Raw genomic sequence first — 24706 nt, 5'->3', positions numbered from 1 at the left:
CACCTCCACCGTGAATCTGCAAAATCACAAAAACACAAACGGAGAAATTCCAAGGTAATCCAGTGTCCTCAGAATCCCTGCATCATCAAAACACTCCTCATCAGAATCTGCACTCGCTTTAGCTCCGTTCAAGTTGCTGCTCCGTTGGATGGCATATTCTCCTCCAGCACCTCCCTCTTTTCTCCTTCTGCATTATACAGCGTCTCATCCTCTCCTTCTCCTGGGGAAATCGAAAGCTGCTGCTCGCTAAAAAGCTGATGCGAAATATCAGAGAGGGAGAGATGGGGATGAGAGTGAGAGCCATGGAGGCACTGCCGGACCTCATTCGGAGCCTCCAGAAGGAAGCCCACCCGAAACCTGCAAACCCGCAATCGCTGCCGTCGCGGAGACGCGCCTTCTCTCTCTACGATCAGATCAATCTCATCGACAACGTCCCCAGCGACCAGCTTCGGTTTCAACGGTGTTGTTGCAATTACCTCCCATCTCTCTCTCTCTCTCTCTAACCTAAATATGGTATAAACAAATATTATCTTTCAAGTATGCATATTCCTGCGGCTTGGCAAGGCTTGATGATATTGTAGAGTCCAATGGTGCTGGTAAGCGAATTGCTGCTTGCAACCTCCTTTTATTTAGGATACGAATGCGGCAAGATAATTTAGTAAGTTATTAAGAGATAATTATCATGATTTAAAATCATGATATTATCACTCAACTCAATAATAACTAAAAATTATCTTAACATCTCACGTACTCAATGGTCTAGAACTACTCACTCAACGGCCTCAATTGCTCGGGTCGATGGTGCAAAATTGGGTCCAAACAGAAGTTTAAACAACGCCAAGATTACGCAACATCACAGAGAAAAATTCCAAAGCAAGTTGAAAAATATTGATGCTAAACCTTATAACAGTACCCTGGTTGACGCTAACAAAGCTTTAAAATAAAATGTCCAAGACCTAAATGATCCAAAAAGATGCGACATTCCGCTGTCTCGATTCCCAGTTTACTTGATCTTCTTCTTTGGCCTCAGCTGCATTAATAAAAGATGACACGAATAAAGAACCAAACCTTCAAAAGTAACGGTTGGTAGTAGGATCAAACAGACATCACTCGGCTATATGAAATACCTGGTTGCTGTGTCCGCACTTCTTCTTCCTGCAGTTCACGGCACGGGGGTGCAGGCGTGCATAACACCTGCTCACGAGCATTTATATACGTGAGATACAATGAGAATCAAAGAAAAGTAAAATAGCTCTCAAACTAACGAATGTTGGACGCTCAATCATAGTCGGATTGAATGGCTTGGGCTTAAGCATAAATTAAATACTCATCCGCATTCTCTTTTTTTAGAATACAAATCCTTATCCAAATGAACACATCGACTCTGTCTCGAAAGAAATAAGAAAAGCTTGATCAGTTGGAACTTACTTGCGGCAGATCATCTTTTCCTGGTTGTACTTCCTAGCTAATGCCATGAGAGAAGGCTCAATAATCCCACCGCGAAGCCTTAGAACCAAATGCAGAGTTGATTCTGAGAAAAATAATCAAAATAAACTTTCAATCAGTGAAACATAAACAACAGAAAGCACGTATACACAAGTATAAACACACAACAAATCGCCAGCAACGTGAATAAACCAGGCCCTCAGCACTCAGCAGGTCCAAACCCGGCCTCGAGCCCTTCAAATAAAGCTACCATAAATTGGGTAATAAACTTCTGAAGGTGAAATATCTCCAAACATAATCTCACATAGAAACAGGAAAATATTTCACATAGAAACATAAACAAACAGAAAGCACCTATACACAAGTATAAACACGGAACAAATCACCAGCAACATGAATAAACCAGGCCATCAGCAGGTGCAAACCCGGCCCCGAGCCCTTCAACTAAAGCTACTATAAATTGGGTAATAAACTTCTGAAGGTGGAATATCTCCAAACATAATCACATAGAAACAGGAAAATATTTCGCTTCGAGTAAAACAACAACAACCAAGCCTTATCCCACTAAGTGGGATCGGCTGTAAAATCCTAAAACGCTTTGCGTCAAGTCTTCCGTTAGCTCATTTCGCTTCGAGTAATGCTAATACAAATTGGATACTAAACTTCTCCAGGTAAAATGATCCAAACACAATCACATAGCAACCGGAAACATATATCGAAAACTCATTTTCCAAATTTACACTATATATCCAAAAATTAACACCTCAAAATTAAATTCAATTCTTCACAAGCAAACATATCCTAAAATTTTCTGAGCAACCAAACAAGGGATAAGACAATGCTAACCTTTCTGGATGTTGTAGTCGGCGAGAGTACGGCCATCCTCGAGCTGCTTCCCGGCAAAAATGAGCCTCTGCTGGTCCGGTGGAATACCTAAACAAAAACAAAACAATTACCGGGGAGAAATCATCACCGTTGAATCGTACTACTTTGAATTCGAGCACGAAACTTGATCGTCGGAAAAAATGTGAGAGATTAGATTACGGGAGGATGGTGTTACCTTCCTTGTCCTGGATCTTGGCCTTGACGTTGTCGATGGTGTCGCTAGACTCCACCTCGAGGGTGATAGTCTTCCCTGTTAGGGTTTTCACGAAGATCTGCATCTTCTCCGGCTCTCTTGCTTCCTCTCCCTCTGTCTCTCTGTGTGTGTCTCGCTCTCGGCGGCGGCAAAGCTGTTTTGCTCTACGGTTGTTTATCTAGGGTTTTGCTCGTTGATGGGCTTCCCACCAAAAAATGAAGATAGAAATGGGCTTGTGTTTTTTAATATAAAATAAGTGGGCCTCAGCCCAAACAGAATAAAAGCTTGGTTTTTTTTTTTAAAGTTTTAACAAAACACTATCGGTATTGTTCACTTTTAACGAAAAGTCACATTTATACCTTTCCCTAATATTATTCACTATATCTTTAAAAATTGATTTTCATTAAAAGGGAAGTTTTTTTGGACTTTTCGTTAATTTTCCTCTTTTTTTTTTTTTGTGAACTAGTAAAAGCTTGTTTGATGCTGCTTAGACTGAAAGTCGCGTATGCTTTTACGAGAGAGTTCATGTGTTAGTCTAGCCCTGTTTTTAGTTTTGAAATCAATATAATTTGAGAAACATAGTCGATGTATTTCATTTTTAAAAGATGAACTACTTAAATCTTTGAGTTTATTTCATTTCAGTCCATACCCACGCTGACCAAGAATTTAGTATTTTAATTTGTTAACCTGCAAATTTCAAGTGGTAACAGGTTTGAAGCTCCAGTCGTCGCCGGAGGTTATTCCCCCTCATTGATAGTGAACAGCACCCTCGATGACACATCGTACAATACTTGTGCCACTAGAACACCTCGTCGAAGTCGACCTCAATGTGGCAGGTAGGGAGCTAGGTGGATGGTTGTGATGAGCTTCGTGAGGCTCGATGCAGGCCGGAAACTAGGACTTTCTCTGCCACCAGAAGAGCTGCGCTTACGAGGTGGTGGATGTTCAGTTGACGATCACGACCGCATAGATGCGGTCGTAGCCTGATTAGGGGAGGATTTGTACCCGGTTTGGGAGATGAGTAGGGTCGAGGTCCGAGGCCCATTAGCATTCGTATTTGGGGTCGGAGAAGAGTGGAAGAGCTTGGAGGCGAAGCCCACGACGACGTAGGTGGTCGTTTCGCCACGATCAGCTGATATAAATGCGTCGTCGTTGCACGGTTAGCCTTTCATAGGTGATCACGTGGATAGCCAGTGAGACATTAAAATATTAGATGGCACTATGTAAGTACTACGATGCACAGACACGGCACATCGGCCGCGTATCGCGTGTCGGATACGCAAATGGACACGATACGCCTCTGATACGGTCGGATACGCGTTGGATACGTATCTGGATCAACGGATACGGCGTTTGATAGATGGATACGGGTATCCGACGGTTTAGATACGGGTATCCGACTGTCTGGATACGGATGAAGGACACCTCGCGAAGAAGATGACGCCGTCGCACGGAGACGACCCGATCTGGTGGAAGGACACCTCGCGAAGAAGATGACGCCGTCGCACGGAGACGACCCGATCTGGTGGAGGAGGCTTCGGGAAGAAGATGACTGCTAGGTTGACATGTCGTTTGTTAGTTTCTGTAGAAAAAAACGAGACCATAGTTTTTTTTTTTTTTTTTTAGGGTTTAAATGAGACTAAAGCCCAAAACTACATAGCCCACCGAATTTACACCACTACCATCCTGTTTTTTTTTTGAAGAGTTTGAATAATATAAATTAGATTTTGAGTAATTAATTTTTTTATTGTTATTTAAAATATATTTTTTAAATATATATTTATTATATAAATTGCCGTATCCATGCCGTATCGTGTCTTAGTTTTTAGAAATTTGACGTATCCCCGTGTCGTATCGTGTCGTATCCTCGTGTCCGTGTCCGTGTCCATGCATCATAGTGTAAGTATAAACAGTAGGGTGGAACGTGGTTAATTATGAGAATTCATGGGCGAGATTGGCCAAAAGTAAAGTTCATGAGGTGAATTGACAGCGTCTTACAAGTTCAGATGCAAATCGACGAATACCTCTTTATATTAATCTCAATGACGAAAAGATGAGACATGTGAACTGATATCAATTGAGCCTATTTTGAATCATTGATACAGTTACAAACCAAAAATAACTAGCCTAACTCTAGATATCCGCCACGCACCAAATAAAAAGCCACCATCTTAATATTAGGACCTATCTCCAACTTAAGTAGAAGTAAGCAGTGCTAGTAGATGGCCTTCAGATTATTGATTCAATCGCTACAGAGGATTACTTTTACCTTCCCTGTGATCAACTCTGCTGCACATAATGCAATGGTGGTGACGGGTGACGATCTAGCGGATGCCGTGCAGATAGCACTTGGAAATAGTGTGCCTCCTTACACTTTGCCTGCTCAGTTGCTTGCAGCTGAAGAGGAGGTAACTTGGTTCCTAGACCAAGCAGCAGCTTCGAAGCTGTAGGAGCAGAATGTCGATGGCTTTGCAACTCGTTGCACTTGCGTCCAATGTTTTTACTATGTACATGTCGATGTTAACGTGTTTGTGTTCAATAATGTAGGCAGAAATCAATGTGATTCACTGCTTGCTTTTCTTGCTATGCTAGTAAATAAGAAGAGGTGACCATTTTGGTCCTCTGTCATGTACTTTCAGTATTTCTTGCTTGTAAATAAGAAGTGGTGACATTTTGTCATGCAATCTCTGTGTTCAAACATCTTACGTGTGGATGGTGTTACTTTCCTTGTCTTGGATCTTGGCCTTTGACTTTGTCGATGGTGTCGCTAGACTCCACCTCGAGGGTGATAGTCTTCCCTGTTAGGGTTCACAAAGATCTGCATATTCTCCGGCTCTCTTTCTTCTCTCCCCCGTCTCTGTGTGTCTCTCGCTCCTGGCAGCAGCAAAACTGGTTTGCTCTACTGTTGTATATACTAGGAGTTTGTTCCGGTCCATCTCTCTAATCACTTGGACAAAATGTTATAAAGTGAGAAACTTTTGATAGTCATTAACGTGGGACAATGAACTAGAATGAGATTTCTATCAAAAACTCCAACACACAGTACTGATCAATTCCAACCGACTACGCAGCCCCACTCTCCTTTTGTTGTTTGGGTTCCTGTTGTTGAAATATTTTACATCGACCGTGTCTGTAATAAAAGAAGAGTCTAAATATCCAACACTACTCCAATTTATACCAAGGATTTTTGGGGTTAAGCCCCACACCAGCTAAACTATGCAAGTGAACTTTTGACCTATCTCTTTGAAGATTTCAACATGGTATCAAAGTCATGGAGCAGGTGCCGTACTGCCACGTGATGAGTGGGTCCTTGGCCCCGCAGGTAGGGTGTCTCATTGGCTCTACTTAGCTACTCATGTGTAGACCTCCCATGTGTAACCCATTAATTGGGTTTCAGGCGTGATAAGATATCTCAATCTATAACCCGTGAGGGATGTGTTAAAATATCTTATAGCTACCGTACGTATCTATAAAAAAAAAAAAAAAATTTAAATATTCTAACCACATTCCAACTAATATTAAAATATTTTATGATAAAATCTCATACTTGACTACGCAGGTAATAATTAACAAGACAATATCAATGTGATTGATAATATACATATTTGACCCGTCTTTCGACACGTGTCGGCCATTTCCTCAGCCACTACCTAAAGTAAGCCTGGTTGCGCACCGATTAAGGCCTCCATATATTCCCGCCGACCCGGCTTTCCCTCTCATTCCGCACAACTCTGTCCTCATCGTATACATCTCGAGCGCCGGGAATAATCTCAATCCGATCGGCACCAAGATCTCCATCCCCTCGATTAAACCCGTTCGCTCGAATTTCAAGAACCCAATTTCCGCATCATCGGCGTAGGCAGAGATGGCGGGCCAGTGTGAGAAGAAGGTGGAGAAGTTTCAGACGGAGGAGGAAGTGGCGGTGCGTCTGGCGAAGTACACCGCCGACCTGTCGGCCAAGTTTGTGAAGGAGAGGGGAGTTTTCACCGTCGTCTTGTCCGGCGGCTCTCTCATTTACACGCTCAGGTCAGAAACATACCCCCTCAAGCATTTTCTTTTTAATAATTTCGGATTGGTTTGGGTCTGCTTAGGTTAGGTATAAGCACTTCTGTTAGAAGTGTATCATGAGCATGTAGAAATGCTTAGTAATTCAAATGTTTACTCGAAAGTATATGCTGTGGGTCGGCTTATGTTGTAAGCACTTCTGCTAGAAGTGATTTTATCATAAACAATTTTGTTAATTCAAGTGCTTACTGGAAAAGTACGGGCTTTTGGGTCTGCTTCTGCTGTAAACACTTATGCTAGGATTGATTTTTATCGTATACACGTAGAAATGTTTATTAATTCGTGTGCTTACTCGAAAAGTAAGTGCTTTTGGGTCTGCTTATGTTCTAAGCACTTCTGCTAGAAGAAATTTTTTATCATAAACATGCTATTAATTCAAGTACTTACTCGAGAAGTTGGGTCTGCTTATATTGTAAGCATTCCTGCCACGACCCATAAGCGCCATTCATTTTTTTGCCTATTTAGAAGCGTTTTTGGTTGTCCAATAGCAAGTTTGATTGTTCTGTTTACTGCTTTTTTCTTTTCTTGTATTGTTGTGGGTATTTTGTATGTTTGGATTTACAGGAAATTAGCGGAAGAGCCGTATAAGGATACGGTGGAGTGGGGGAAATGGCACGTGTTCTGGCTGGACGAGAGAGTGGTGAAGAAGGATCACCCCGACAGTAACTATAAACTTGCTTTTGATGGTTTGCTCTGTAAGGTACAATTTTTTATGCTTTCTTCTGAATGCTGTGTCAAAGCACTAAATTTTGCAATGTTGTGTGTCAAAGCCATGATTTTTATGTGATCGATTTTTAATTTTAGTTGCTCTTATTGTTTTGATTGCTCCTTGTGAAGATTCATAGTAATTTGATTTATATGTGAATGAGATTGGTGAGTGATATGGCTCTTTGTATCAGTGTAATTAATGGACAATCTGAAATTTGGGAATTTCGGGTCGTGCTTCTGTTTTTAGGGTTCGATATGGCAATGATGATGGTTATGAGATGAAGAAAGAAATGTACTCTTTTAACTCTGTCTAGAGTAAACATTTGATGCGTGACTATGATCTAAAGCATTCTAAGCCCTCCAAGGGCCTAATGGCACAAGGTCGTTAATTCATCAGCTTAATCTTGCTAAATTTTGGATTTTGGCAGGTACTGATTCCCCCTGGTCAGGTTTACGCCATTAATGATGCACTTTCGGCCGAGGCAGCAGCAGAAGATTACGAAACCTGTCTTAAACATTTGGTCCAGCGCAATGTGATTGCCACTTCAAAAGCTACTGGATTTCCAAAGTTTGATCTCATACTTCTGGGTATGGGTCCAGATGGACATCTTGCTTCTCTATTCCCTGGTCATGCGCTTTGCAACGAGAAGACGAAATGGGTGACTCACATTATGGACTCCCCAAAGCCACCTCCACAGAGAATTACTTTTACTTTTCCGGTGATCAACTCTGCTGCATACAATGCAATGGTGGTGACAGGCCATGACACAGCTGATGCCGTGCAGAAAGCACTCGGAAATATTCAGCATCCTGATACTTTGCCTGCTCAGTTGCTCGCAGCTGAAGACGAGGTAACTTGGTTTTTAGATCACGATGCAGCTTCCAAGCTGTAGGAGCAGAATGTCGATGCGTTGCACTTGCATCCAATGTATTTCCTATTTACATGTCGATGTTAATGTGTTTGTGTTCAATAATGTAGGCAGAAATCACTGTGATTCGCTGCTTGCTTTTCTTGCTAGTAGTAAGAACTCGTGACCTTTTTGGTCCTCTGTGGTGGCAATAAGAACTGGTGACCTTTTGGGTCCTCTGTGATGTGTATTTCAGTAGTGGTAAAGCTACTATATATTCTGCTGCTCTCCGTTCCCTCGTACCACGGCGGTTGTTTAACCGTCGGCGTCGGAAAAGCACCTTGCCGCAGACACAGACTGCGAAAGTTGTCTTAAGTGGGTCCTCTGTGATGTATATATTTCAGTAGTGGTTTAGATTGCATGCAAGTAAGTTTGTCTTAAGTGGGCCTCAGCTCTTAAGTAGTAAAAGCATGTTTGCGAAAGTTGTTTGATATTGCTTAGACTAAAAACACTTGTAACTCGTTTGGATGTGTTTTTAAAATGATTGAAAATGTTTTTGGTGAACATGTTTTAGAATTAATTCTTAGTAAAAATGCAAATAAATCTTGGAAAAACACTTAAAGTGCTTCCTGGAAGCAGCACATAATTGGTGATTCCTGGAAGAAGCACATAATTGGTGCTTCTTGCATAAAGCACTTTAAGTGCTTTTGGAATCCAAAAATATTTTCTCTAAAAGCGTTTTTAATCATTTTAAAAACACATATAAACGAGCTATTATGCTTTTACGACTAAAAAATGCTTATAAGTTTTTCAACCAAATGTAATTAGGAGTGATATTTTTTTTTTATGTCATAAAGCACTCTTAGCTGTCCAAAATTTGTCTCAAACGTAACTTTCAAGCGATCAAAAGCTTTTCTTTCAGGATAAAGTATTTTTGCTACCAAAAGCGCTTTTGACCTAGTTTATCAAAATGTGTTTATTTGTTAATGAAAGTATTGTTGACACAGTTTATGTATTTGTATTTGACACTGTTTAATAGAAAATGTTTTTCGAACTAAAAAACGTTTTTTAGATGAAGTTGTGTCCTGGACAAAAAAGAAGAAGATGAAGTTGTGTCATATTCGACATGCTTATAAGTGCTTCTAAATTGTATAAAAGTTGGAAGAGCTTTTTACCAATGCAATTTTAAAATTTTAAGTAGACGCTAACTCATATACACGTGAATCGTAAATTTTGTACATAACCAACTGAATTACAAATATCTTGCACCGCACGAGTTGGTAAATGTTGTAAAATTATCGACGTAATTTAAATAAAAAAATAATTATCAAACGGGCCTTAATTCATATCCACAAGTCCATTGGGTTCACCGCCCAAGTCAGTTAACAGTCACTGACCAACTCCCTCCAACTGCAGTCCACCGTAACCGTACTTCATCACTCACCGTTTGACTTTTGTGGCCCGGTCGGTTTTTTTCCGCAGCCAATACCTAAAGTAAGCCCGGGTGCGCACTGCGCATGGCCTCCGTACGCTCCCCGACCCGTCTTTCCCTCTCACTCGGCACGACTCTCTCCTCATCGCGTACATCTCGCGCGCCGGCGATAATCTTATTGCGATCGGCGCCAAGATCTCTATCCCTCTCGATTAAACCCGTTCGCTTGAATTTCAAGAACCCAATTTCCGCATCATCGGCATCATCGGCGGCAGCAGAGATGGCTGGTCAGTGTCAGAAGAAGGTGGAGAAGTTTCAGACGGCGGAGGAAGTGGCGGTGCGTCTGGCGAAGTACACCGCCGACCTGTCGGCCAAGTTTGTGAAGGAGAGGGGAGCTTTCACCGTCGCTTTGTCCGGCGGCTCTCTCATTTACGCGCTCAGGTCAGAAACAAACCCCCTCAAGCATTTTGTTTTTTTTTTAATAATTTCGGATTGGTTTGGGTCTGCTTAGGTATAATCAATCACTTCTGCTAGAAGTGCTTTTATCATGAACATGTAGAAATGTTTAATAATTCAAGTGTTTACTCGAAAAGTATGTGCTGTTGGGTCTGCTTATGTTGTAAGCACTTCTGCTGGAAGTGATTTTATCATAAACATGCACAATTTTTTTGTTATTTCAAGTGCTTACTGGAAAAAGTACGTGCTTTTGGGTGTGCTTTTGCTGTAAGCACCTCTGCCAGGAGTGATTCATGTAGAAATGTTTATAAATTCACGTGCTTACTCGAAAAGTATGTGCTTTTGGGCCTGCTTATGTTCTAAGTACTTCTGCTACACGTGATTTTATCATAAATACGCAGATTTTTTTGTTAATTCAAGTGCTTACTCGAGAAGTATGTGCTTTTGGGTCTGCTTATATTGTAAGCATTTCTGCCACGCCACATAAGCGCCATTAATTTGTTTGCCTGTTTAGAAGCGTTTTTGGTTGTTCAATAGCAAGTTTGATTGTTTTTATTACTGCTTTTTTATTGTATTGTATTTTTATGAGTATTTTGTATGTTTGGATTTACAGGAAATTAACGGAAGCGCCGTATAAGGATACAGTGGATTGGGAAAGATGGCATGTGTTCTGGGTGGATGAGAGAGTGGTGAAAAAGGATCACCCCGACAGTAACTATAAACTTGCTTTTGATGTTTTACTCTCTAAGGTACAATTTTTATGAGTATTTTTTATGCTTTGTCTTGATGTTTTACCGAATAGTGGTTGGATTTGAGGGCACGATATTGTGCATAGTTTGTAGCCAAAATGATGTGAGTTAATGAGTGAGTACGTCAGTTAATTGAACCTAATAAGTAGCTAGTTATCGGAAGAAGAAATAAATTTGTCAACCAAACGAAGAAAGAATGTATGTGAACGAAAGATCAGAAGACTGATGTTTGTAATTCGGTTTATATATGATTGAGAAATTGGTGAGTGGTATGGCTTCTTTGTCACAGTGTGTATCAATTAACAATCAAGATATGACAGTTGGAAATTGGTCTCGCTTTTGTCTGTAAGGGTTCGATCATGAGATGACGGTTCTGGTTGGGAAAAAAAAGCGTTGATGTTACCAAATAGTGGTTGGATTTAAGGAGATGATATTGTGCATGTTTTGTGGTAAAACATGATTCGGTTTTAGTTAGTACATCGGGAAATTGAAACTAATAACTAGTTGGTCATGGGATGAAGAAAGAAATGTACTCTTTTAACGGTGTCTAGATTAAATATTTGATGTGTGACTATGATCTAAGCATTCTAAGCCCTGCCTAATGGCACAAAGTCGTTAATTCGTCAACTTAATCTTGCTAAATTTTGGATTTTGGCAGGTACCGATTCCCCCTGGCCAGGTTTACGCCATTAATGATGCACTTTCAGCTGAGGGAGCAGCAGAAGATTACGAAACCTGTCTTAAACATTTGGTTCAGCGCAATGTGATTGCCACTTCAAAAGCTAGTGGATTTCCAAAGTTTGATCTCATTCTTCTGGGTATGGGTCCGGATGGACATCTTGCTTCACTATTCCCTGGTCATCCGCGTTGCAACGAGAAGACAAAATGGGTGACTCACATCGAGGACTCACCAAAACCACCTCCAGAGAGGATTACATTTACCTTCCCAGTGATCAACTCTGCTGCATATAATGCAATGGTGGTGGCAGGCGATAATAAAGCTGATGCCGTGCAGAGAGCACTGGGAAACAGTCAGCATCCTGATACTTTGCCTGTTCAGTTGCTTGCGGCTGAAGATGAGCTAACTTGGTTCTTAGACCAGGGTGCGGCTTCCAAGCTGTAGGAGCAGAATGTCGTTGGCTTTGCAATTCGTTGCACTTGCATCTGATGTATTTGCTATTTACATGTCGATGTCGATGTTAACGTGTTTTGTGTTCAATAATTTAGACAGAAATCACTCTGATTCGCTGCTTAGCAAGAACTGGTGACCTTTTCGGTCCTCTTTGATGCATTTTTCAGTAACGGATACAATTTTCTTGTAAACCTTTTGTCATGCAATCTGTGTGTCCAAGCAGCTTATCACAATGTGCAACTATATATTCTGCTGCTCACCATTCCCTCGTACCACTGCGATTGTTTTACCGACAGCATCGGTAAAGCAACTTGCCTCGGACACCATTTGGTTTGTGTTCTTGGCTTCCGCCAAGCGACTCCATGGTCGAATACGTTTGGTCTCTCATTTTGTTTTAGGGTGTTTTAACAAAAAGTTCATGGTACTGTTCACTTTAACGAAAAACCATATTTTTACACTAAAAAATCAAACCTGCTACTATTCACTTTACCCTTTATTTTGTCCTTATCGTTAAAACTCAAAGTTTTCAAACCATTTTCATTAGTTTTCCTTTTGTTTTAATCTCACTCGTTGCGAGGGCTCTTGTAATCAAACAATCTTATTAAAATTTCTCTCATGAAATTGGGCTATAACGTTTTTATTTTTTAACTAATAAAATCTTTATTCTCGTCGCGCTTGCATGAAAGTTTCTTTCAGTCTCAAGAATGAAGACTATTAACAAGAACCACACCCTTAAGAAAGAAAGGATCTTTTATCAATGAAAGTATTAGCGGGTTATTTACTTGCTTAAGCAGCAGTAACAACAACAACAAAATATTTGAAGTCGGTTATATGAATCTTAAAATGTCATTGAGCTGAGTTTTATGCTGAGCAAATCTGTAAAAATTATGAAACCAAGGACTGACTTTGAGCATGTGACCTTGTTCTTGCAGACAATCATCCACTTGCTTAATTATGTTTAGTTTAATCGATTACGTACATTGTATGGTGCTCATTCAGATAAGTGGCATAATTAATAAAATCGATGAAGTTGTAAACTTTTCTATCTTTCCATTTCCATCCAACCAAAAACTGACTTGGGTTTCTAAACTTTGCATCCAAGTCCTCAAAGATTTCGTCTTTATTTACTCCCAAATTCCCCATCAATCTTTCAAGCAACGGAGAGATGCATTTGGCCCAAAAAGATAATATATTTTATTAAACAAGAAGCACATCTTCTGCTTATGTTCATGTTAATGTGGCCAAATGAAATGAACCTCACTTCGTATGGCTTTGGTGTTGGGATCTACTATAAAACAAAACAAGTTCATTGAACCTCCAAACCAAGAAGATCACAATTTCAAGTATAAACCATTGTGATTATGTATACTAGTTGTTGAAGGGGTTGTAAAGGAGGAGAAAAAATCTTCAGACACAAAATCTGACCAGCTGGATAGTCAATCACTTTTATAAGAAAAATGAGTCACTATATTTGGATATCATGTAATTCTATGTAGGTACGACTTTTAATGAAATTGTGTGCATCCCATATGAAAGCGGCATGACTAGTTGACTGGTGACGCTGTCCTATCGAAGTTTTTCTCTTTGAAAATGGTACATATGTGCTAAGATGTTATTGATAATTCAATTTGAGATGATTTAGTTTATGAGTTCAAATCTCATGGACAAACTTCATTAAACAAAAAGAAAAAAGGAAAAAGGTTAGTGATAGTGGAGAGGAAAACGAATGATAGTGGAACCATTGTGCTTAATGAATTTGGGTAATTACCTCATTAGGTTTGCTAATTAAGTTTTTGCCAAAACAACTTTTGAGAATGGGTCACATAGTTGATCTCACGCTCTTTAATTAAATGTGTTAAAGGAGGATGCATGCTTTAAGAACAGCAGATTGATGAAACCTGCATATTCTACATCAGCAGGCATGAATTGGTTGTCCCATGGTCTCACTTTGAAGGGTTTACTGTGATTCGGATATCTCTTTATATTATTATCTTTCTCATCACGCGACATATCGATTGCAGCTAAAAAAACTTCATTGCTTCGCGGCTCGAGATCATTGTCTACAATCTTTCATGATAATGATAGGTGATAGAAGTGCAAACGTACAAAGGGCCCTGTCCCCCTGCATAAGATCATCATTTGCATATGTTTTTTGAGAAATGTCATAAGACTTTCTTAAGTGAGACTCTCTATAAATTTTTTGCATTCCACAGTTTAATATTAATTTTTATACGAACATTATAAAACATTAGACCAATAACATAAAATGACAAAAAGTTGATGAAAAATCTCATTTTTTTGGAGAATCCCCGCTAACATTTGTCTCTACTTTTTATGTAACTTGTATATGATCACAGAAAAGTAAAAAAGAAAAAGAGCAACTGTAGTAAAAAAAAAAGTAAAAGAAAAAGAAAAATAGCAATAATAATATAAAGGGTAAAAAAAGAAAAAGGAGAGATTTTATTTTCATTACCATGTCAAAAGCACCTCGCCCGATTTTGTTGACTATAAGCACTTTTCCAGTTGGTTTAACAATGTGCCAAAGTTTGCACAAACAACAAAACTAGTAGGGCAGATTTTGAGCACTCTCTATCTAAGTGTGCATAACATGATGACTAATTAAGTAAAGTGGCACACCACTATTTCTTTATCGTTAATTTAAGCAAATTAATCATGCCTAATCGACCTAGTCAAACTGGGTTTGATCATTTTTTAATATGTTTAACTAAAACAGTTCATTGAAAAAGCAATTGTACTGCAGTTAACGAAAAATCTACAATACTCGTGAGTAAGATACGTTGTTAGTTACAGTTTGTAGATTCAATTCAATGAATGTTTAATTTTCTTCGACAATCGTTTGATTGGATATAAAAATTTTGAATGGTAGAATTTTCAATACTCTGAAGTATGATAACATTATTAACATCTCACGAAGTTAGTTAATTAATTATTTATTTGTTTTAGCATGGGAGTGGTAATAATAAGTTAAGCATGCTGATTGCTGAGGAGGTCAAGTAATTAAAGGGAGTAGTTGTATTAGTATAATTATGGAGGAGGAGGTAAGAAGCAAGTTCTCAATCAGAAATAACAGTGGAGTTTGGTGAACTTGTCAACTAAAGGAAAATGTTCATCTCCGGATCTCTTCTACTAAGATTACCGGATCAAGTGATTCGGACCTTTGAAATTTCATCCAACGGTCCAACTGTTTTGATCCCTTAAAAACTATAATATTTTTTTATCGTTAGATGAAATTTTAAATACTCATATTACTTGATCCGATGATCTTTGTGAAAGATTCTCGGAATCTCTTCCCCCAACTAAAATCAAGCATGTGGCTGTGGTTATAAACCTACCAAACTTCACAGATCCCTAAAATTTGCTTCTCTTGATTGTGACTCTACATAAAAGCTCTGGTTTTCAATTTTCTTTCATCGAAGTAGGGGAAGATTTTTAGGGTCCGTCTCGTAACGTTTTATAAAACGATTTTAAAAATTGTTTCGTAAAATGAAAACGACAAATAGGATTTTGTATTTTTTGTGATTTGGAAATGTGTCTAGTAATTTAGTTTGAGAATGATTTCAGAGAATGAGAACATTGAAAACGCGTATGGTACTAAATGTAAAAAAATATATATACGTATATAAATTTTACGTTTGGTAGTAATTGTGGCATTGGTGGTAAGGATAGTGTGGTTGAGACGAGAGTGGAGTTGGTAGAAATGGTGGTTGGAGTATTGGTAGTAGTGGTGAGAATAAACGTGTTAGTAGTGGTGGGATATAGGTGGTGGCAATAGTGGGGTAGAGGGCAATGGTGGTGGTGCTGACGATGACGACTATGATGATGGTAGAGGATGATTGTGTGAACAATGGTTATGAGGGATGGTTTTGAAAATGGTGGTTGAGATGCAGGGATGATGGAGGTGGTGGTGGCTATGGTGAGGGTAATGGAATGGAGAATGTGGTTGTGATGGTGGTGGCAGCGATAGTGGTGTGAGATGATGGTAATGATGGCAATGGTGGGACAGTGGAGGTGGTGATGACCATGGTGGCAGGATTATGGCGATGCATAATATGATGGCGTCGGAGGTACAAGTTGTGGTGGTCATGCTGATACAGTGGTGATTATGGTAGTGTACTTACAAAACATATTTTCTTCTTGAGAATTCTCTCATAAGCATTTTTGTTATAGGTGTTTTTATTAGAAACACGCTAAAATTCATATTAAAAATCAAAGTGCTTCTACTAAAAATACTTTTGTAAATTAGAAACATTTGTATATAACGCAATTACAAGTGTTTTTATTGGTCATAAAAACACTTATAATCATTCAAGAAGGAGTCCAAACAAACAATTAATACAGGAAATGATATCCCTAATGTACTCATATCATTTAGTTATTAAATTAAATAAGTCAAATGAGAATGAGAAAATAGACAAGTGTAAAAGAAGATAATCGAGACGCATAAATCATTTCCTCTTAATTAACAAAGGAGTAATGTCATATCATGCATCCAATTGCCTAATTTTCCATCTCACATGATTGGGTTAATTAGTCATATAATCCCTAAATATAATAAAGTGACAAGAGACCTAATACAATTAACTAAAAAAAATGCTTGATTAGTATACAATACCTAATGTTAAACACAAATTAGGAAACGCTTGACCTACCCTCAAAAAAAAAAAAAAAAAACAAAAAAACAAAAGGAAACGCTTGACCTAGAATTAGTAAGCTACTGGAAAATGAGAAATGCTAACAAGCTCATTTAAAGTGTGACTCTTCACAAATTCTCTATTAACCCACAATTTAACGTCATTTTTTGTGCCAATATTATAAAATATTGTGTCAAAATATACAGAGTTTATGAAAAATCATACTTTTGAAAGAGGCGGTTAGCATTTCTCATAAAAAAAAAGAGAGTAAACTGTCGATTTGCCCCTAAACTATCATCCAACTTTTGATTTCCCCCTTGAACTTTTTAATTGGAAAATTAAGGACTTGAACTAATTTTTTTGGCCGATTTGCCCCTGCTGTTAATTTTTCATTCATTCCATCCAAAATTCTGTTAAATGGAAGCATGTGCACAACATGTGTGGGTAGTTTGATCGTTTCATTCTTTAAAATAATTGAAAACCTTAGATTTCTAAAATATAAACCTATGCAAATATGTGTGAATCTATAACTTTTATGTCTGAAGGTTTAGTGAAGTGACGTTTTGTCCACAAATGACAGTTACGTGGTTTGCTCACGATAAAAGTTAACGTTAATTTTGATGAAATCTATGAAAAACTAACGGTAGGGGGCAAATCGGAAAAAAAAATAGATTAAGTTCTTAATTTTTCAATTAAAAAGTTTATGAGGGAAATTAAAAGTTGAGTGATAGTTCAGAGGGCAAATTGACACTTTACTCTAAAAAAAAATTAGGGATTGTGGTTAGGATTTTCACACTCTTTGTTTTTTTGCTCAACTCTTCCACTTGACTCTCTTTCTCACTCCTTATAAAAATGGTGTCTACTCTCCTACTCTCTAGATTCTAGAGAGAGAGAGAGAGAGAGAGAAAGGCTTCCAAAGTAAAAACAAAGCAAAAATCCAAACCAAAGCAGTTGCCTTTCCCAATTCAATATTTCATTCATTCATCCACACTTGCAGTTTTTCAGTTGGGGGTAAAATTATTAAATTTAAAATCCTCAATTCATCCCAACCTCCTCCTGTCCTTGCTCTCCCACAAGAAGCAGCAGATCACAAGGGCATTTCTGTCATTCACGACCCTGCTCACATGATCGCCTCCGGTTCCGGAAACGCCTTCATCTCCGGCGGAGGAGGGTTATGGGCGGCGGCGCCGTCGTACATGACCATCGGCGTCACGGCCTTGGCTGGGCTCGCGGTGGTCGTGGCCGTGTTCTGCACTGCCACTAGGTAAAGAAATTTAAAAAAAAAGCTCTGAAATTTCTCAAAAAAGCTCTGGAATTTCTGAAAAACGCAAACCCTAGGACAAAAATTCACTGATAGATGAGAGCTCTACGACGAACTCACACTTCGTCGTCGCCTTCCAGCTCGAATTCATCTCCTTCTTCGTCTTCGTCGTCGTCTTCGTGGATTTATTTGCGTTCGGTTCTGTTAGTCGTGTCATCTTCTTCACCAGCTCATTGTTCTTCCTCTGATCGGTGAGTCTCTCTCTCTCTCTTTCTCCAAAGCTTTTCTTTTTAGTTTCCGCTCTTAGATCCCGATCCCGGGGAGCTTCAAGTTCATGTTTTTAGTACCAATTTTAGCTCAGTTCCACTGTTTTAATGGCGTTTTCTCGTCAATTCGTTCTTTCGGGTCACCTTCTTCATTCGCATTTTGGTCCTCCTTGAAAATTGTTACTCTTTCAGTTGCTTAAAAAATTGTGGGTTCGATACTTCGATGTGTTGGGCAAGCCACATTGGTGGTTTCATTTGCGTATCGATTTGCTTGTAGAAGATTTGTGTTGTTTTTGTCTCATGGTTCCAGTCAAATTAAGGTTTTTATGTTTTAATATGATAAGTGTGAAGTTTGTATTTTAAGCTGCAACTGAGCAACAATGCAGTGGTTTAATAAGTCATAAACCCGAATCGAGTTAGGTTTTACTAATCTTCTCAACAGATAGATGGATTGAAATGTTTTGGATATTCAAAGTCAATTGTTTAAGCTGCAAAGCTATTGCATTAATCGGCATTTTAATCCTTGTCGATAATTTTCTCTAGCAAGTTGATTTGCTTAGACTTGGCCCTTCGAGGCAGCATCCGTAGAACATCCAGACTTTTGAAATGATCTATTATTCTGTTCACTTATGGCAAGACTGTTTCTTTTATATGAAGGGTTCAACTTTTAGGATGTTTTTATTGGCCTAACATTTTCGTTCATTTAGGCCTTACTATTTTTCATTCAGTTGATGCTTCCTTAATCTTACCATTACTAATTGCACGTATTGTTTTATTTTCAGGGTTCGTCTTAAGTCGCCTTGGTCCCGCAGGAAAAGAAAACATGCCCTTTCACCTCAGCAATGGAGGCTTTTCTTTACGCCTGATGGAAAGCTTCGAGATGGTGGAGTTAAGTTGGTGAAGAAAGTTCGCAGTGGGGTGAGTCGCTGTTGCATTCGTATTATACTTTTTGTGTTCAGAATGCTCTAACATCTAATTTTTGTATGTATTCATGCGTCCATCATTGACGTTATTCATCTTAAATTTTTTTGAATGCAGGGTGTTGATCCAAGTATTAGGGCAGAAGTTTGGCCATTCCTCCTTGGAGTGTAAGCATGTCCAACTCCTCTTTTAAGTTTTTAACTAAAACATTGCTGCATTAATACCTTGCATCTCTGAGATAGACCTCGCTATGTGATATTTTGGCTTCACCATCAGGTGTTTTGGTGTATCATTCCTAGCAGAGGATTATATGCTCTTTCCCTACTATTCGTCTAGATTATTGCTTCTAGACGTCTCATTAGGTCCAAATCAAACATAATGACTGCTAGATACATGAGCTTTTATTTAGGTCTGGTTCTGGGTTGGGAGCAGCTCATTTTAGGCTTAGACCTGACATTTTGTGCTTTCAAACACTTCGTTGTGTAGTCAATGTAAGAGTCAAAGCTTCAAGAAAGTATTTTTTTTCTCCACTTAAGAAGTGTAATGCGATTCCTTCTGAGTTGATGGCATGAGTTTTTGAAATAAAATCTGACCACTGTACTGGTTCCTGTTCTGCATATACATTAAAATGTTGTTTTCGGAAAGTGATGAAACCATACGTACATATGTTGACTGGATTTCTCTGTCTTAACAGCTATGAATTAAACAGTTCAAAAGAAGAAAGAGATGTTGTAAGATCTCAGAAAAGGTACTAATGCCAATTCCATATAGTTTCTTTTCTAGCTTTATGTTGCATAAGTTGAATAAATTCTCTCCAGTTTAGTAATTCTCTGTTTCTTATCCATTGGCCTTGCTAAATTTATGGTACGTTGTTTGAATATTTTGTTGCAGAAAGGAATATGAGAAACTCCGCAGACAGTGCCGCCGACTCACAAAGCGCAAAAATGATAGCTCCAAGTTGAATGGGGACAGTTGTAGATTCACCCATGATACAGATTCACCCAGCTCTGAGGATGTGGTTAGCGCCAGGGAATCCCTTTCTAGTGAAGATAAGATACCAGATGCTGAATACTCAGATGACCCTTCCAGTACGTTGTTGGATGGAGATGATGATGGTTCAAGAGAAAACACAAATGCGGATGCCAAAGACTCTGACTCATCTGACTCGGACTCCTCTGAAGAACCTGAGGTGATTCAGGCTTTCCCCTCATGTGAAGGGAGGGAAGAAAATGATCCTGATTTGACTTCCAAGGATGAATCTTCTCCCTTGAGGACGGAAGTCCAACCAAAGCTAAACAGTGAGGATTTTGCCACATGGCAGCGGATCATACGCCTTGATGCAATACGAACTAATTCAGATTGGATTCCGCACTCCCCATCTCAAGCTGAAGTGTCACACGATAGGGCATCACGTTCTGCTGAGGCTGTTGGGTTGAAAGATTACAGTCACTTGGAGCCTTGCAGAATTTTCCATGCTGCTAGACTGGTTGCTATTCTTGAAGCATATGCACTCTATGATCCCGAAATTGGTTACTGCCAGGGTATGAGTGACCTGCTTTCTCCTATAGCTGCTGTAATAACAGAGGATCACGAGGCTTTCTGGTGTTTTGTCGGTTTCATGAAGAAGGCTCGACATAATTTTAGGCTTGACGAGGTAGGGATCCGAAAGCAGTTGAGTATCGTTTCTAAGATTATCAAATGTAAGGACTCCCACCTATACAGGCACTTGGAGAAGCTCCAGGCGGAGGATTGCTTTTTCGTTTATCGGATGGTGGTTGTGCTATTTAGGAGAGAGTTAACATTCGAACAGACAGTATGCCTCTGGGAGGTAATGTGGGCCGATCAAGCAGCCATTAGGGCAGGGATCGGAAAATCTGCGTGGAGCAGGATAAGGCAACGAGCCCCACCAACAGACGATTTGTTACTTTTTGCAATCGCAGCTTCCGTATTGCAGAAGAGGAAACTGATAATCGAGAAGTACAGCAGCATGGATGAGATTATCCGGGAGTGCAACAGCATGTCTGGGCAACTTGATATATGGAAGCTCCTCGACGATGCACATGACTTGGTGGTAAACCTCCATGACAAGATAGAGACATCTTTCTCATGACTGCATATATCGGTAGCATGGTTCGTTATCATGGTTGTTTCTCGGAATCCGGTTATTCGGAGCATCCAAAATAGGCACGTCGGGAGCTCACTCCAATCAGACTATCAGAGTCTCTGCTAATCAATTCTACCACTTTATTCAAGCTTGCTTAAAAGTGGTGGTGTCAAACGTTGAAAAGATTAATTATTTAGATTTATCTGCGTTGTATTGTTCTCTGTTTTACCGCGTGATTCCATGGTTTGCAGGTAAAACTCCTGTATGAGTATTCCATGTGTTCCCAAATTGTCCAATTTAGAAATAACACTGTTTGTTGCTTATCAAAAAGAAATAAATTTTTTTTGTTTCTTTTTGGAAAAATATAACCACGCCCACGAGTTATAGGCCTTCTGTTCCTCCTAAACTGCCCTTCAAAGTTGAGGAGCCTTGCTAAAGTTTATCTCTGTTTATTTATGTCTTTTGGTGAAAGATGGGAGATAATTCCACCCTGCCAACGTGGGTTGGTTGAATTGGTAAGATCGGTCTCTTTGTTGGCCCAAGGTATAGGTTCGAGTCTTTCTGTATGTGATCTGTAAGAACCCAACTCAAAGATGCTCGTGGTATGTCCTGTTCTGGGTTTAGAGAGGAGAAAAACTGGAACTTTTCTGTGAATTCGTTTTATCATGTGGTCCTGGAGTTTTATCAATACGCGGTCTCTAAAATGGCTAATATTCCCACAATTTCCTGCAGCGTCCAGGATCACATGGTGGAACGAATCCACAAAAAAGGTAAAACGTCATAAACAAAACCTGCGACATTGACACCAGCACACACTGGTTTCAAATGCAACACACAACAATTGCCTTTGTGAGATCAACAACAAATAATGAACAGGAATTCATATGGAAATAATAACAAGAAGAACAATCCTTTAATTTAAGATCAACCGTTGTACAATCTGTCAATCACCTTATAACCAAAAAGACGCTAGAAACCAACCGACCGACCGACCGTCGGATGAACAATGACGGAAACCAAGAACGACATAACTGAAACGAGCAATCGCAGAATCTTGATGAGTAACTAATCCTTACAAGCGGATATACTGAAATAGAAAGACTACTCTTTCTTGGTATAGTGACGGACAGCGAAGGCCAACCCCAAGATTAAGAGCGGAACCAGGAACTGTAGAATCTTGATCACGAATTCGGATGTCTTGTCAGGATTGTATTGACCATGTGGTGGTGGAATGTAAGTCCGTTTCAATGGGACAGTTGACTGATCAACCTCACCAATGTAGTACTTCTCCATCATATCCCTGGCTGAATCACTGTGACCAACATCTTCGAAATCATTTGTTGCATCTTTCCCTACAGTTTTCAAACAAAATTAGTCTCATAAACCCTACTGGCTTGCAGGTTGAGAAAAAGGGTACGTATTAAACGAATGCCTTACCAGTTGCAGATAGAAGAACTTCATCGCCTCCGGGATGATCATCCATGAATGGTGTCACATCATACACCTGAAAATTGACATTCCAAACCATCGGTAAATCAGCCTATTCTAACTATCAAAGTTTTTGTCGCAGCTAGCAGATTTAGTTTTAAGATCTAAACTCCATACAATCTTGGTTTATGTTTGTACAAAAGGAAAACTAATGAAAAATGCTTGAAAACTAATGAAAAGGGCTTTTCGTTAAAGTGAACAGTATTGAAAATTTTTCGTTAAAATAAACAGTACCGGAAGTTTTTCGTTAAAGTTACCTACAAAAGGAAAACTAATGAAAATGACTTGAAAACTTTGAGTATTAACGATAAAGACAAAATAAAGGGTAAAGTGAATAGTACTATGATTGACATTTTAGTGTAAAAATGTGATTTTTCGTTAAAATGAATAGTCCCACGAGTTTTTCGTTAAAGTTCCATTGAATTAACCAAAATCATATCAAGGGACTGATACAAGGCGACCACTGAGGAGTGGGACCGTGACGAACACGACCACATTGACATGCAAAAATATAATAGTCAAATTCTGGGTCGGGGGTATTTCTCATATTCCTAGATTTTCTCAGCGACCAAACAAAGGATAAATCAATCAATCAACTGGGAACCGAATTTTACAGTACAAGAAGCAAATATCCAATCAAGATAAAGATCTGACCTTCCCGGCAATAATCAGCCAGCAATCTTTGGTTTTGTTGTGCTTCGCTACCTCTTCAAATACGTGAACTTTTGGATCTGAAGCCATCTTTCACTGCCACCATGGTCCATGCACAAATCACCAAAAACGTTAAAACCCACATAAATTTGTGCACCAAATCCTCGAAATTTCATCAAACAACAGCTTCTACCAATCTCAAAAACCAAACTTCTGAAAAACCAATTAAAACCCACAAAAAATTATGCACCAAGGCCTCGAAATTTCAACAAAAACAGCTTCCACCAATCACAGACAACAAAATTTTGAAATACCGATTAAAACCCATGAAGGATTGAACACAAATTCTAAAACAAATAAAAAAATTAACAAGAGAGAGAGATCGTGAATTGAAGAACAAAGATTGATGAAGAATTGGGACTCACCTGCGAGAGAGAGCAGGCTCTGCGACTGCGAGATGAACCGTGCCGCTTTGTTTTCTCAGAGTAGGAAGTCAGCAATTTGATTTAGGGAGCCATATACGGACGAGATCTTGTGGATTCCCAAAATGCCCTTCGAATTCAGGAAAATTACGCACTTGTTATCTAGGACTTATATGATTTTTAAAAAATAACTTTAACGAAAAACTCCTGATACTGTTTACTTTAACGAAAAATCATATTTTTACATTACAAAGCTAATCATAGTACTATTCATTTTACCCTTTATTTTGTTATTATCGTTAAAATTCAAAATTTTCAAATTCTTTTCATTAATTTTCTTTTTTAAAAGGTAAACATGTCTCGTCGCAAACTGTACCCAAAAACCTTCTCCCATAGGTTTCTGCCTACCAACGAAAAACTAGAAACCACACAGAAGCAAATTCCTAAACGTTTTTAATTTTTCAATTTTTGGTATGAACATTTCAAAAACGTATCACCACGTGACAATTTTTAATTAATGTGTGATATTATTTAAATACATGATTTTTTATGCTGGAAAAACACATGACGGTGGCCAAAGAAGGTTGAAACTTGAAACCAACCCCCGACTTGGAGTTGGCTCACAGCCTCCGGGCATCAAAGGCCTAGTCTTCGGCCAGTTTGGGAATGGTTTTGTAGGATATAATTTTACTTATATTCACTTTTGCTGAAAGCGCTTTTATTAAAAGCAGGTGTTTTTCAAAATGACTGAAATCGTTTTTGGTGCAATAGTTTTCAGAATTAATCCTTAGTAAAAAGACAAATGAATCTAGGAAAAGCACTTCAAGTGCTTTTGGAACCTAAAAACATTTAAAAGCGCTTTCAGTCATTTTAAAAGCACTTCCAAACCAGCCATATAATGCTTATCTAGAAAGCACTAAAATTTGCTTAGTGCTTTTGCCAACCGTGCCAAAAACGAGCCTTAAAATTGCTTATAGAAAGCACTAAAAGTTGAAAAGTTGAACTTAAAGTTTTCACCTTCGGGGGT

General features: G+C 39.0%; 5 protein-coding genes across 7 annotated transcripts; 3 read left to right on the top strand and 2 right to left on the bottom strand.

Annotated features, from left to right (window-relative positions):
• Nucleotides 1–748: 748 nt before the first annotated feature.
• LOC126625121 (ubiquitin-60S ribosomal protein L40) lies at nucleotides 749–2694 on the bottom strand. The gene is made up of 5 exons (XM_050294201.1): nucleotides 2507–2694; nucleotides 2293–2379; nucleotides 1429–1531; nucleotides 1128–1194; nucleotides 749–1030 (listed from the first exon to the last, which is right to left on the bottom strand). Exons 1-5 carry the CDS (start codon nucleotides 2607–2609, stop codon nucleotides 1004–1006), a joined length of 387 nt encoding a protein of 128 aa, XP_050150158.1. The 5' UTR covers nucleotides 2610–2694; the 3' UTR covers nucleotides 749–1003.
• A 3438-nt stretch (nucleotides 2695–6132) lies between these two features.
• On the top strand, nucleotides 6133–8431 carry LOC126625064 (probable 6-phosphogluconolactonase 4, chloroplastic). The gene is made up of 3 exons (XM_050294138.1): nucleotides 6133–6550; nucleotides 7154–7289; nucleotides 7726–8431. Exons 1-3 carry the CDS (start codon nucleotides 6390–6392, stop codon nucleotides 8188–8190), a joined length of 762 nt encoding a protein of 253 aa, XP_050150095.1. The 5' UTR covers nucleotides 6133–6389; the 3' UTR covers nucleotides 8191–8431.
• A 1108-nt stretch (nucleotides 8432–9539) lies between these two features.
• LOC126625028 (probable 6-phosphogluconolactonase 4, chloroplastic) lies at nucleotides 9540–12105 on the top strand. Its single transcript, XM_050294110.1, has 3 exons — nucleotides 9540–10018; nucleotides 10647–10782; nucleotides 11441–12105. The coding sequence occupies exons 1-3, from the start codon at nucleotides 9663–9665 to the stop codon at nucleotides 11903–11905; spliced, it is 957 nt and encodes a 318-aa protein (XP_050150067.1). The 5' UTR covers nucleotides 9540–9662; the 3' UTR covers nucleotides 11906–12105.
• Nucleotides 12106–17434: 5329 nt separating this feature from the next.
• LOC126624956 (rab GTPase-activating protein 22-like) lies at nucleotides 17435–21456 on the top strand. Of its 3 annotated transcripts, XM_050294032.1 has the most exons (6): nucleotides 17435–17830; nucleotides 17929–18078; nucleotides 18876–19011; nucleotides 19132–19181; nucleotides 19709–19762; nucleotides 19906–21456. In XM_050294032.1, exons 1-6 carry the CDS (start codon nucleotides 17691–17693, stop codon nucleotides 21122–21124), a joined length of 1749 nt encoding a protein of 582 aa, XP_050149989.1. In that variant the 5' UTR covers nucleotides 17435–17690; the 3' UTR covers nucleotides 21125–21456. The 3 variants fall into 3 exon arrangements, with proteins under 3 accessions (XP_050149989.1, XP_050149980.1, XP_050149973.1); XM_050294023.1 differs by lacking the exon at nucleotides 17929–18078; XM_050294016.1 differs by having other exon boundaries at nucleotides 17688–18078.
• Nucleotides 21457–22009: 553 nt separating this feature from the next.
• Nucleotides 22010–23827, bottom strand: LOC126625106 (cytochrome b5-like). Its single transcript, XM_050294184.1, has 4 exons — nucleotides 23683–23827; nucleotides 23261–23353; nucleotides 22556–22622; nucleotides 22010–22470 (listed from the first exon to the last, which is right to left on the bottom strand). Exons 2-4 carry the CDS (start codon nucleotides 23345–23347, stop codon nucleotides 22220–22222), a joined length of 405 nt encoding a protein of 134 aa, XP_050150141.1. The 5' UTR covers nucleotides 23348–23353; nucleotides 23683–23827; the 3' UTR covers nucleotides 22010–22219.
• Between the last annotated feature and the right edge of the window lie 879 nt (nucleotides 23828–24706).

This window comes from Malus sylvestris, chromosome 1 (genome assembly GCF_916048215.2).
Source record: "Malus sylvestris chromosome 1, drMalSylv7.2, whole genome shotgun sequence".
Classification (NCBI taxonomy): Eukaryota; Viridiplantae; Streptophyta; class Magnoliopsida; order Rosales; family Rosaceae; genus Malus; species Malus sylvestris.
The sequence above is the reverse complement of the archived record's forward strand: the minus strand, read 5'-3'. Positions and strand labels throughout refer to the sequence as shown.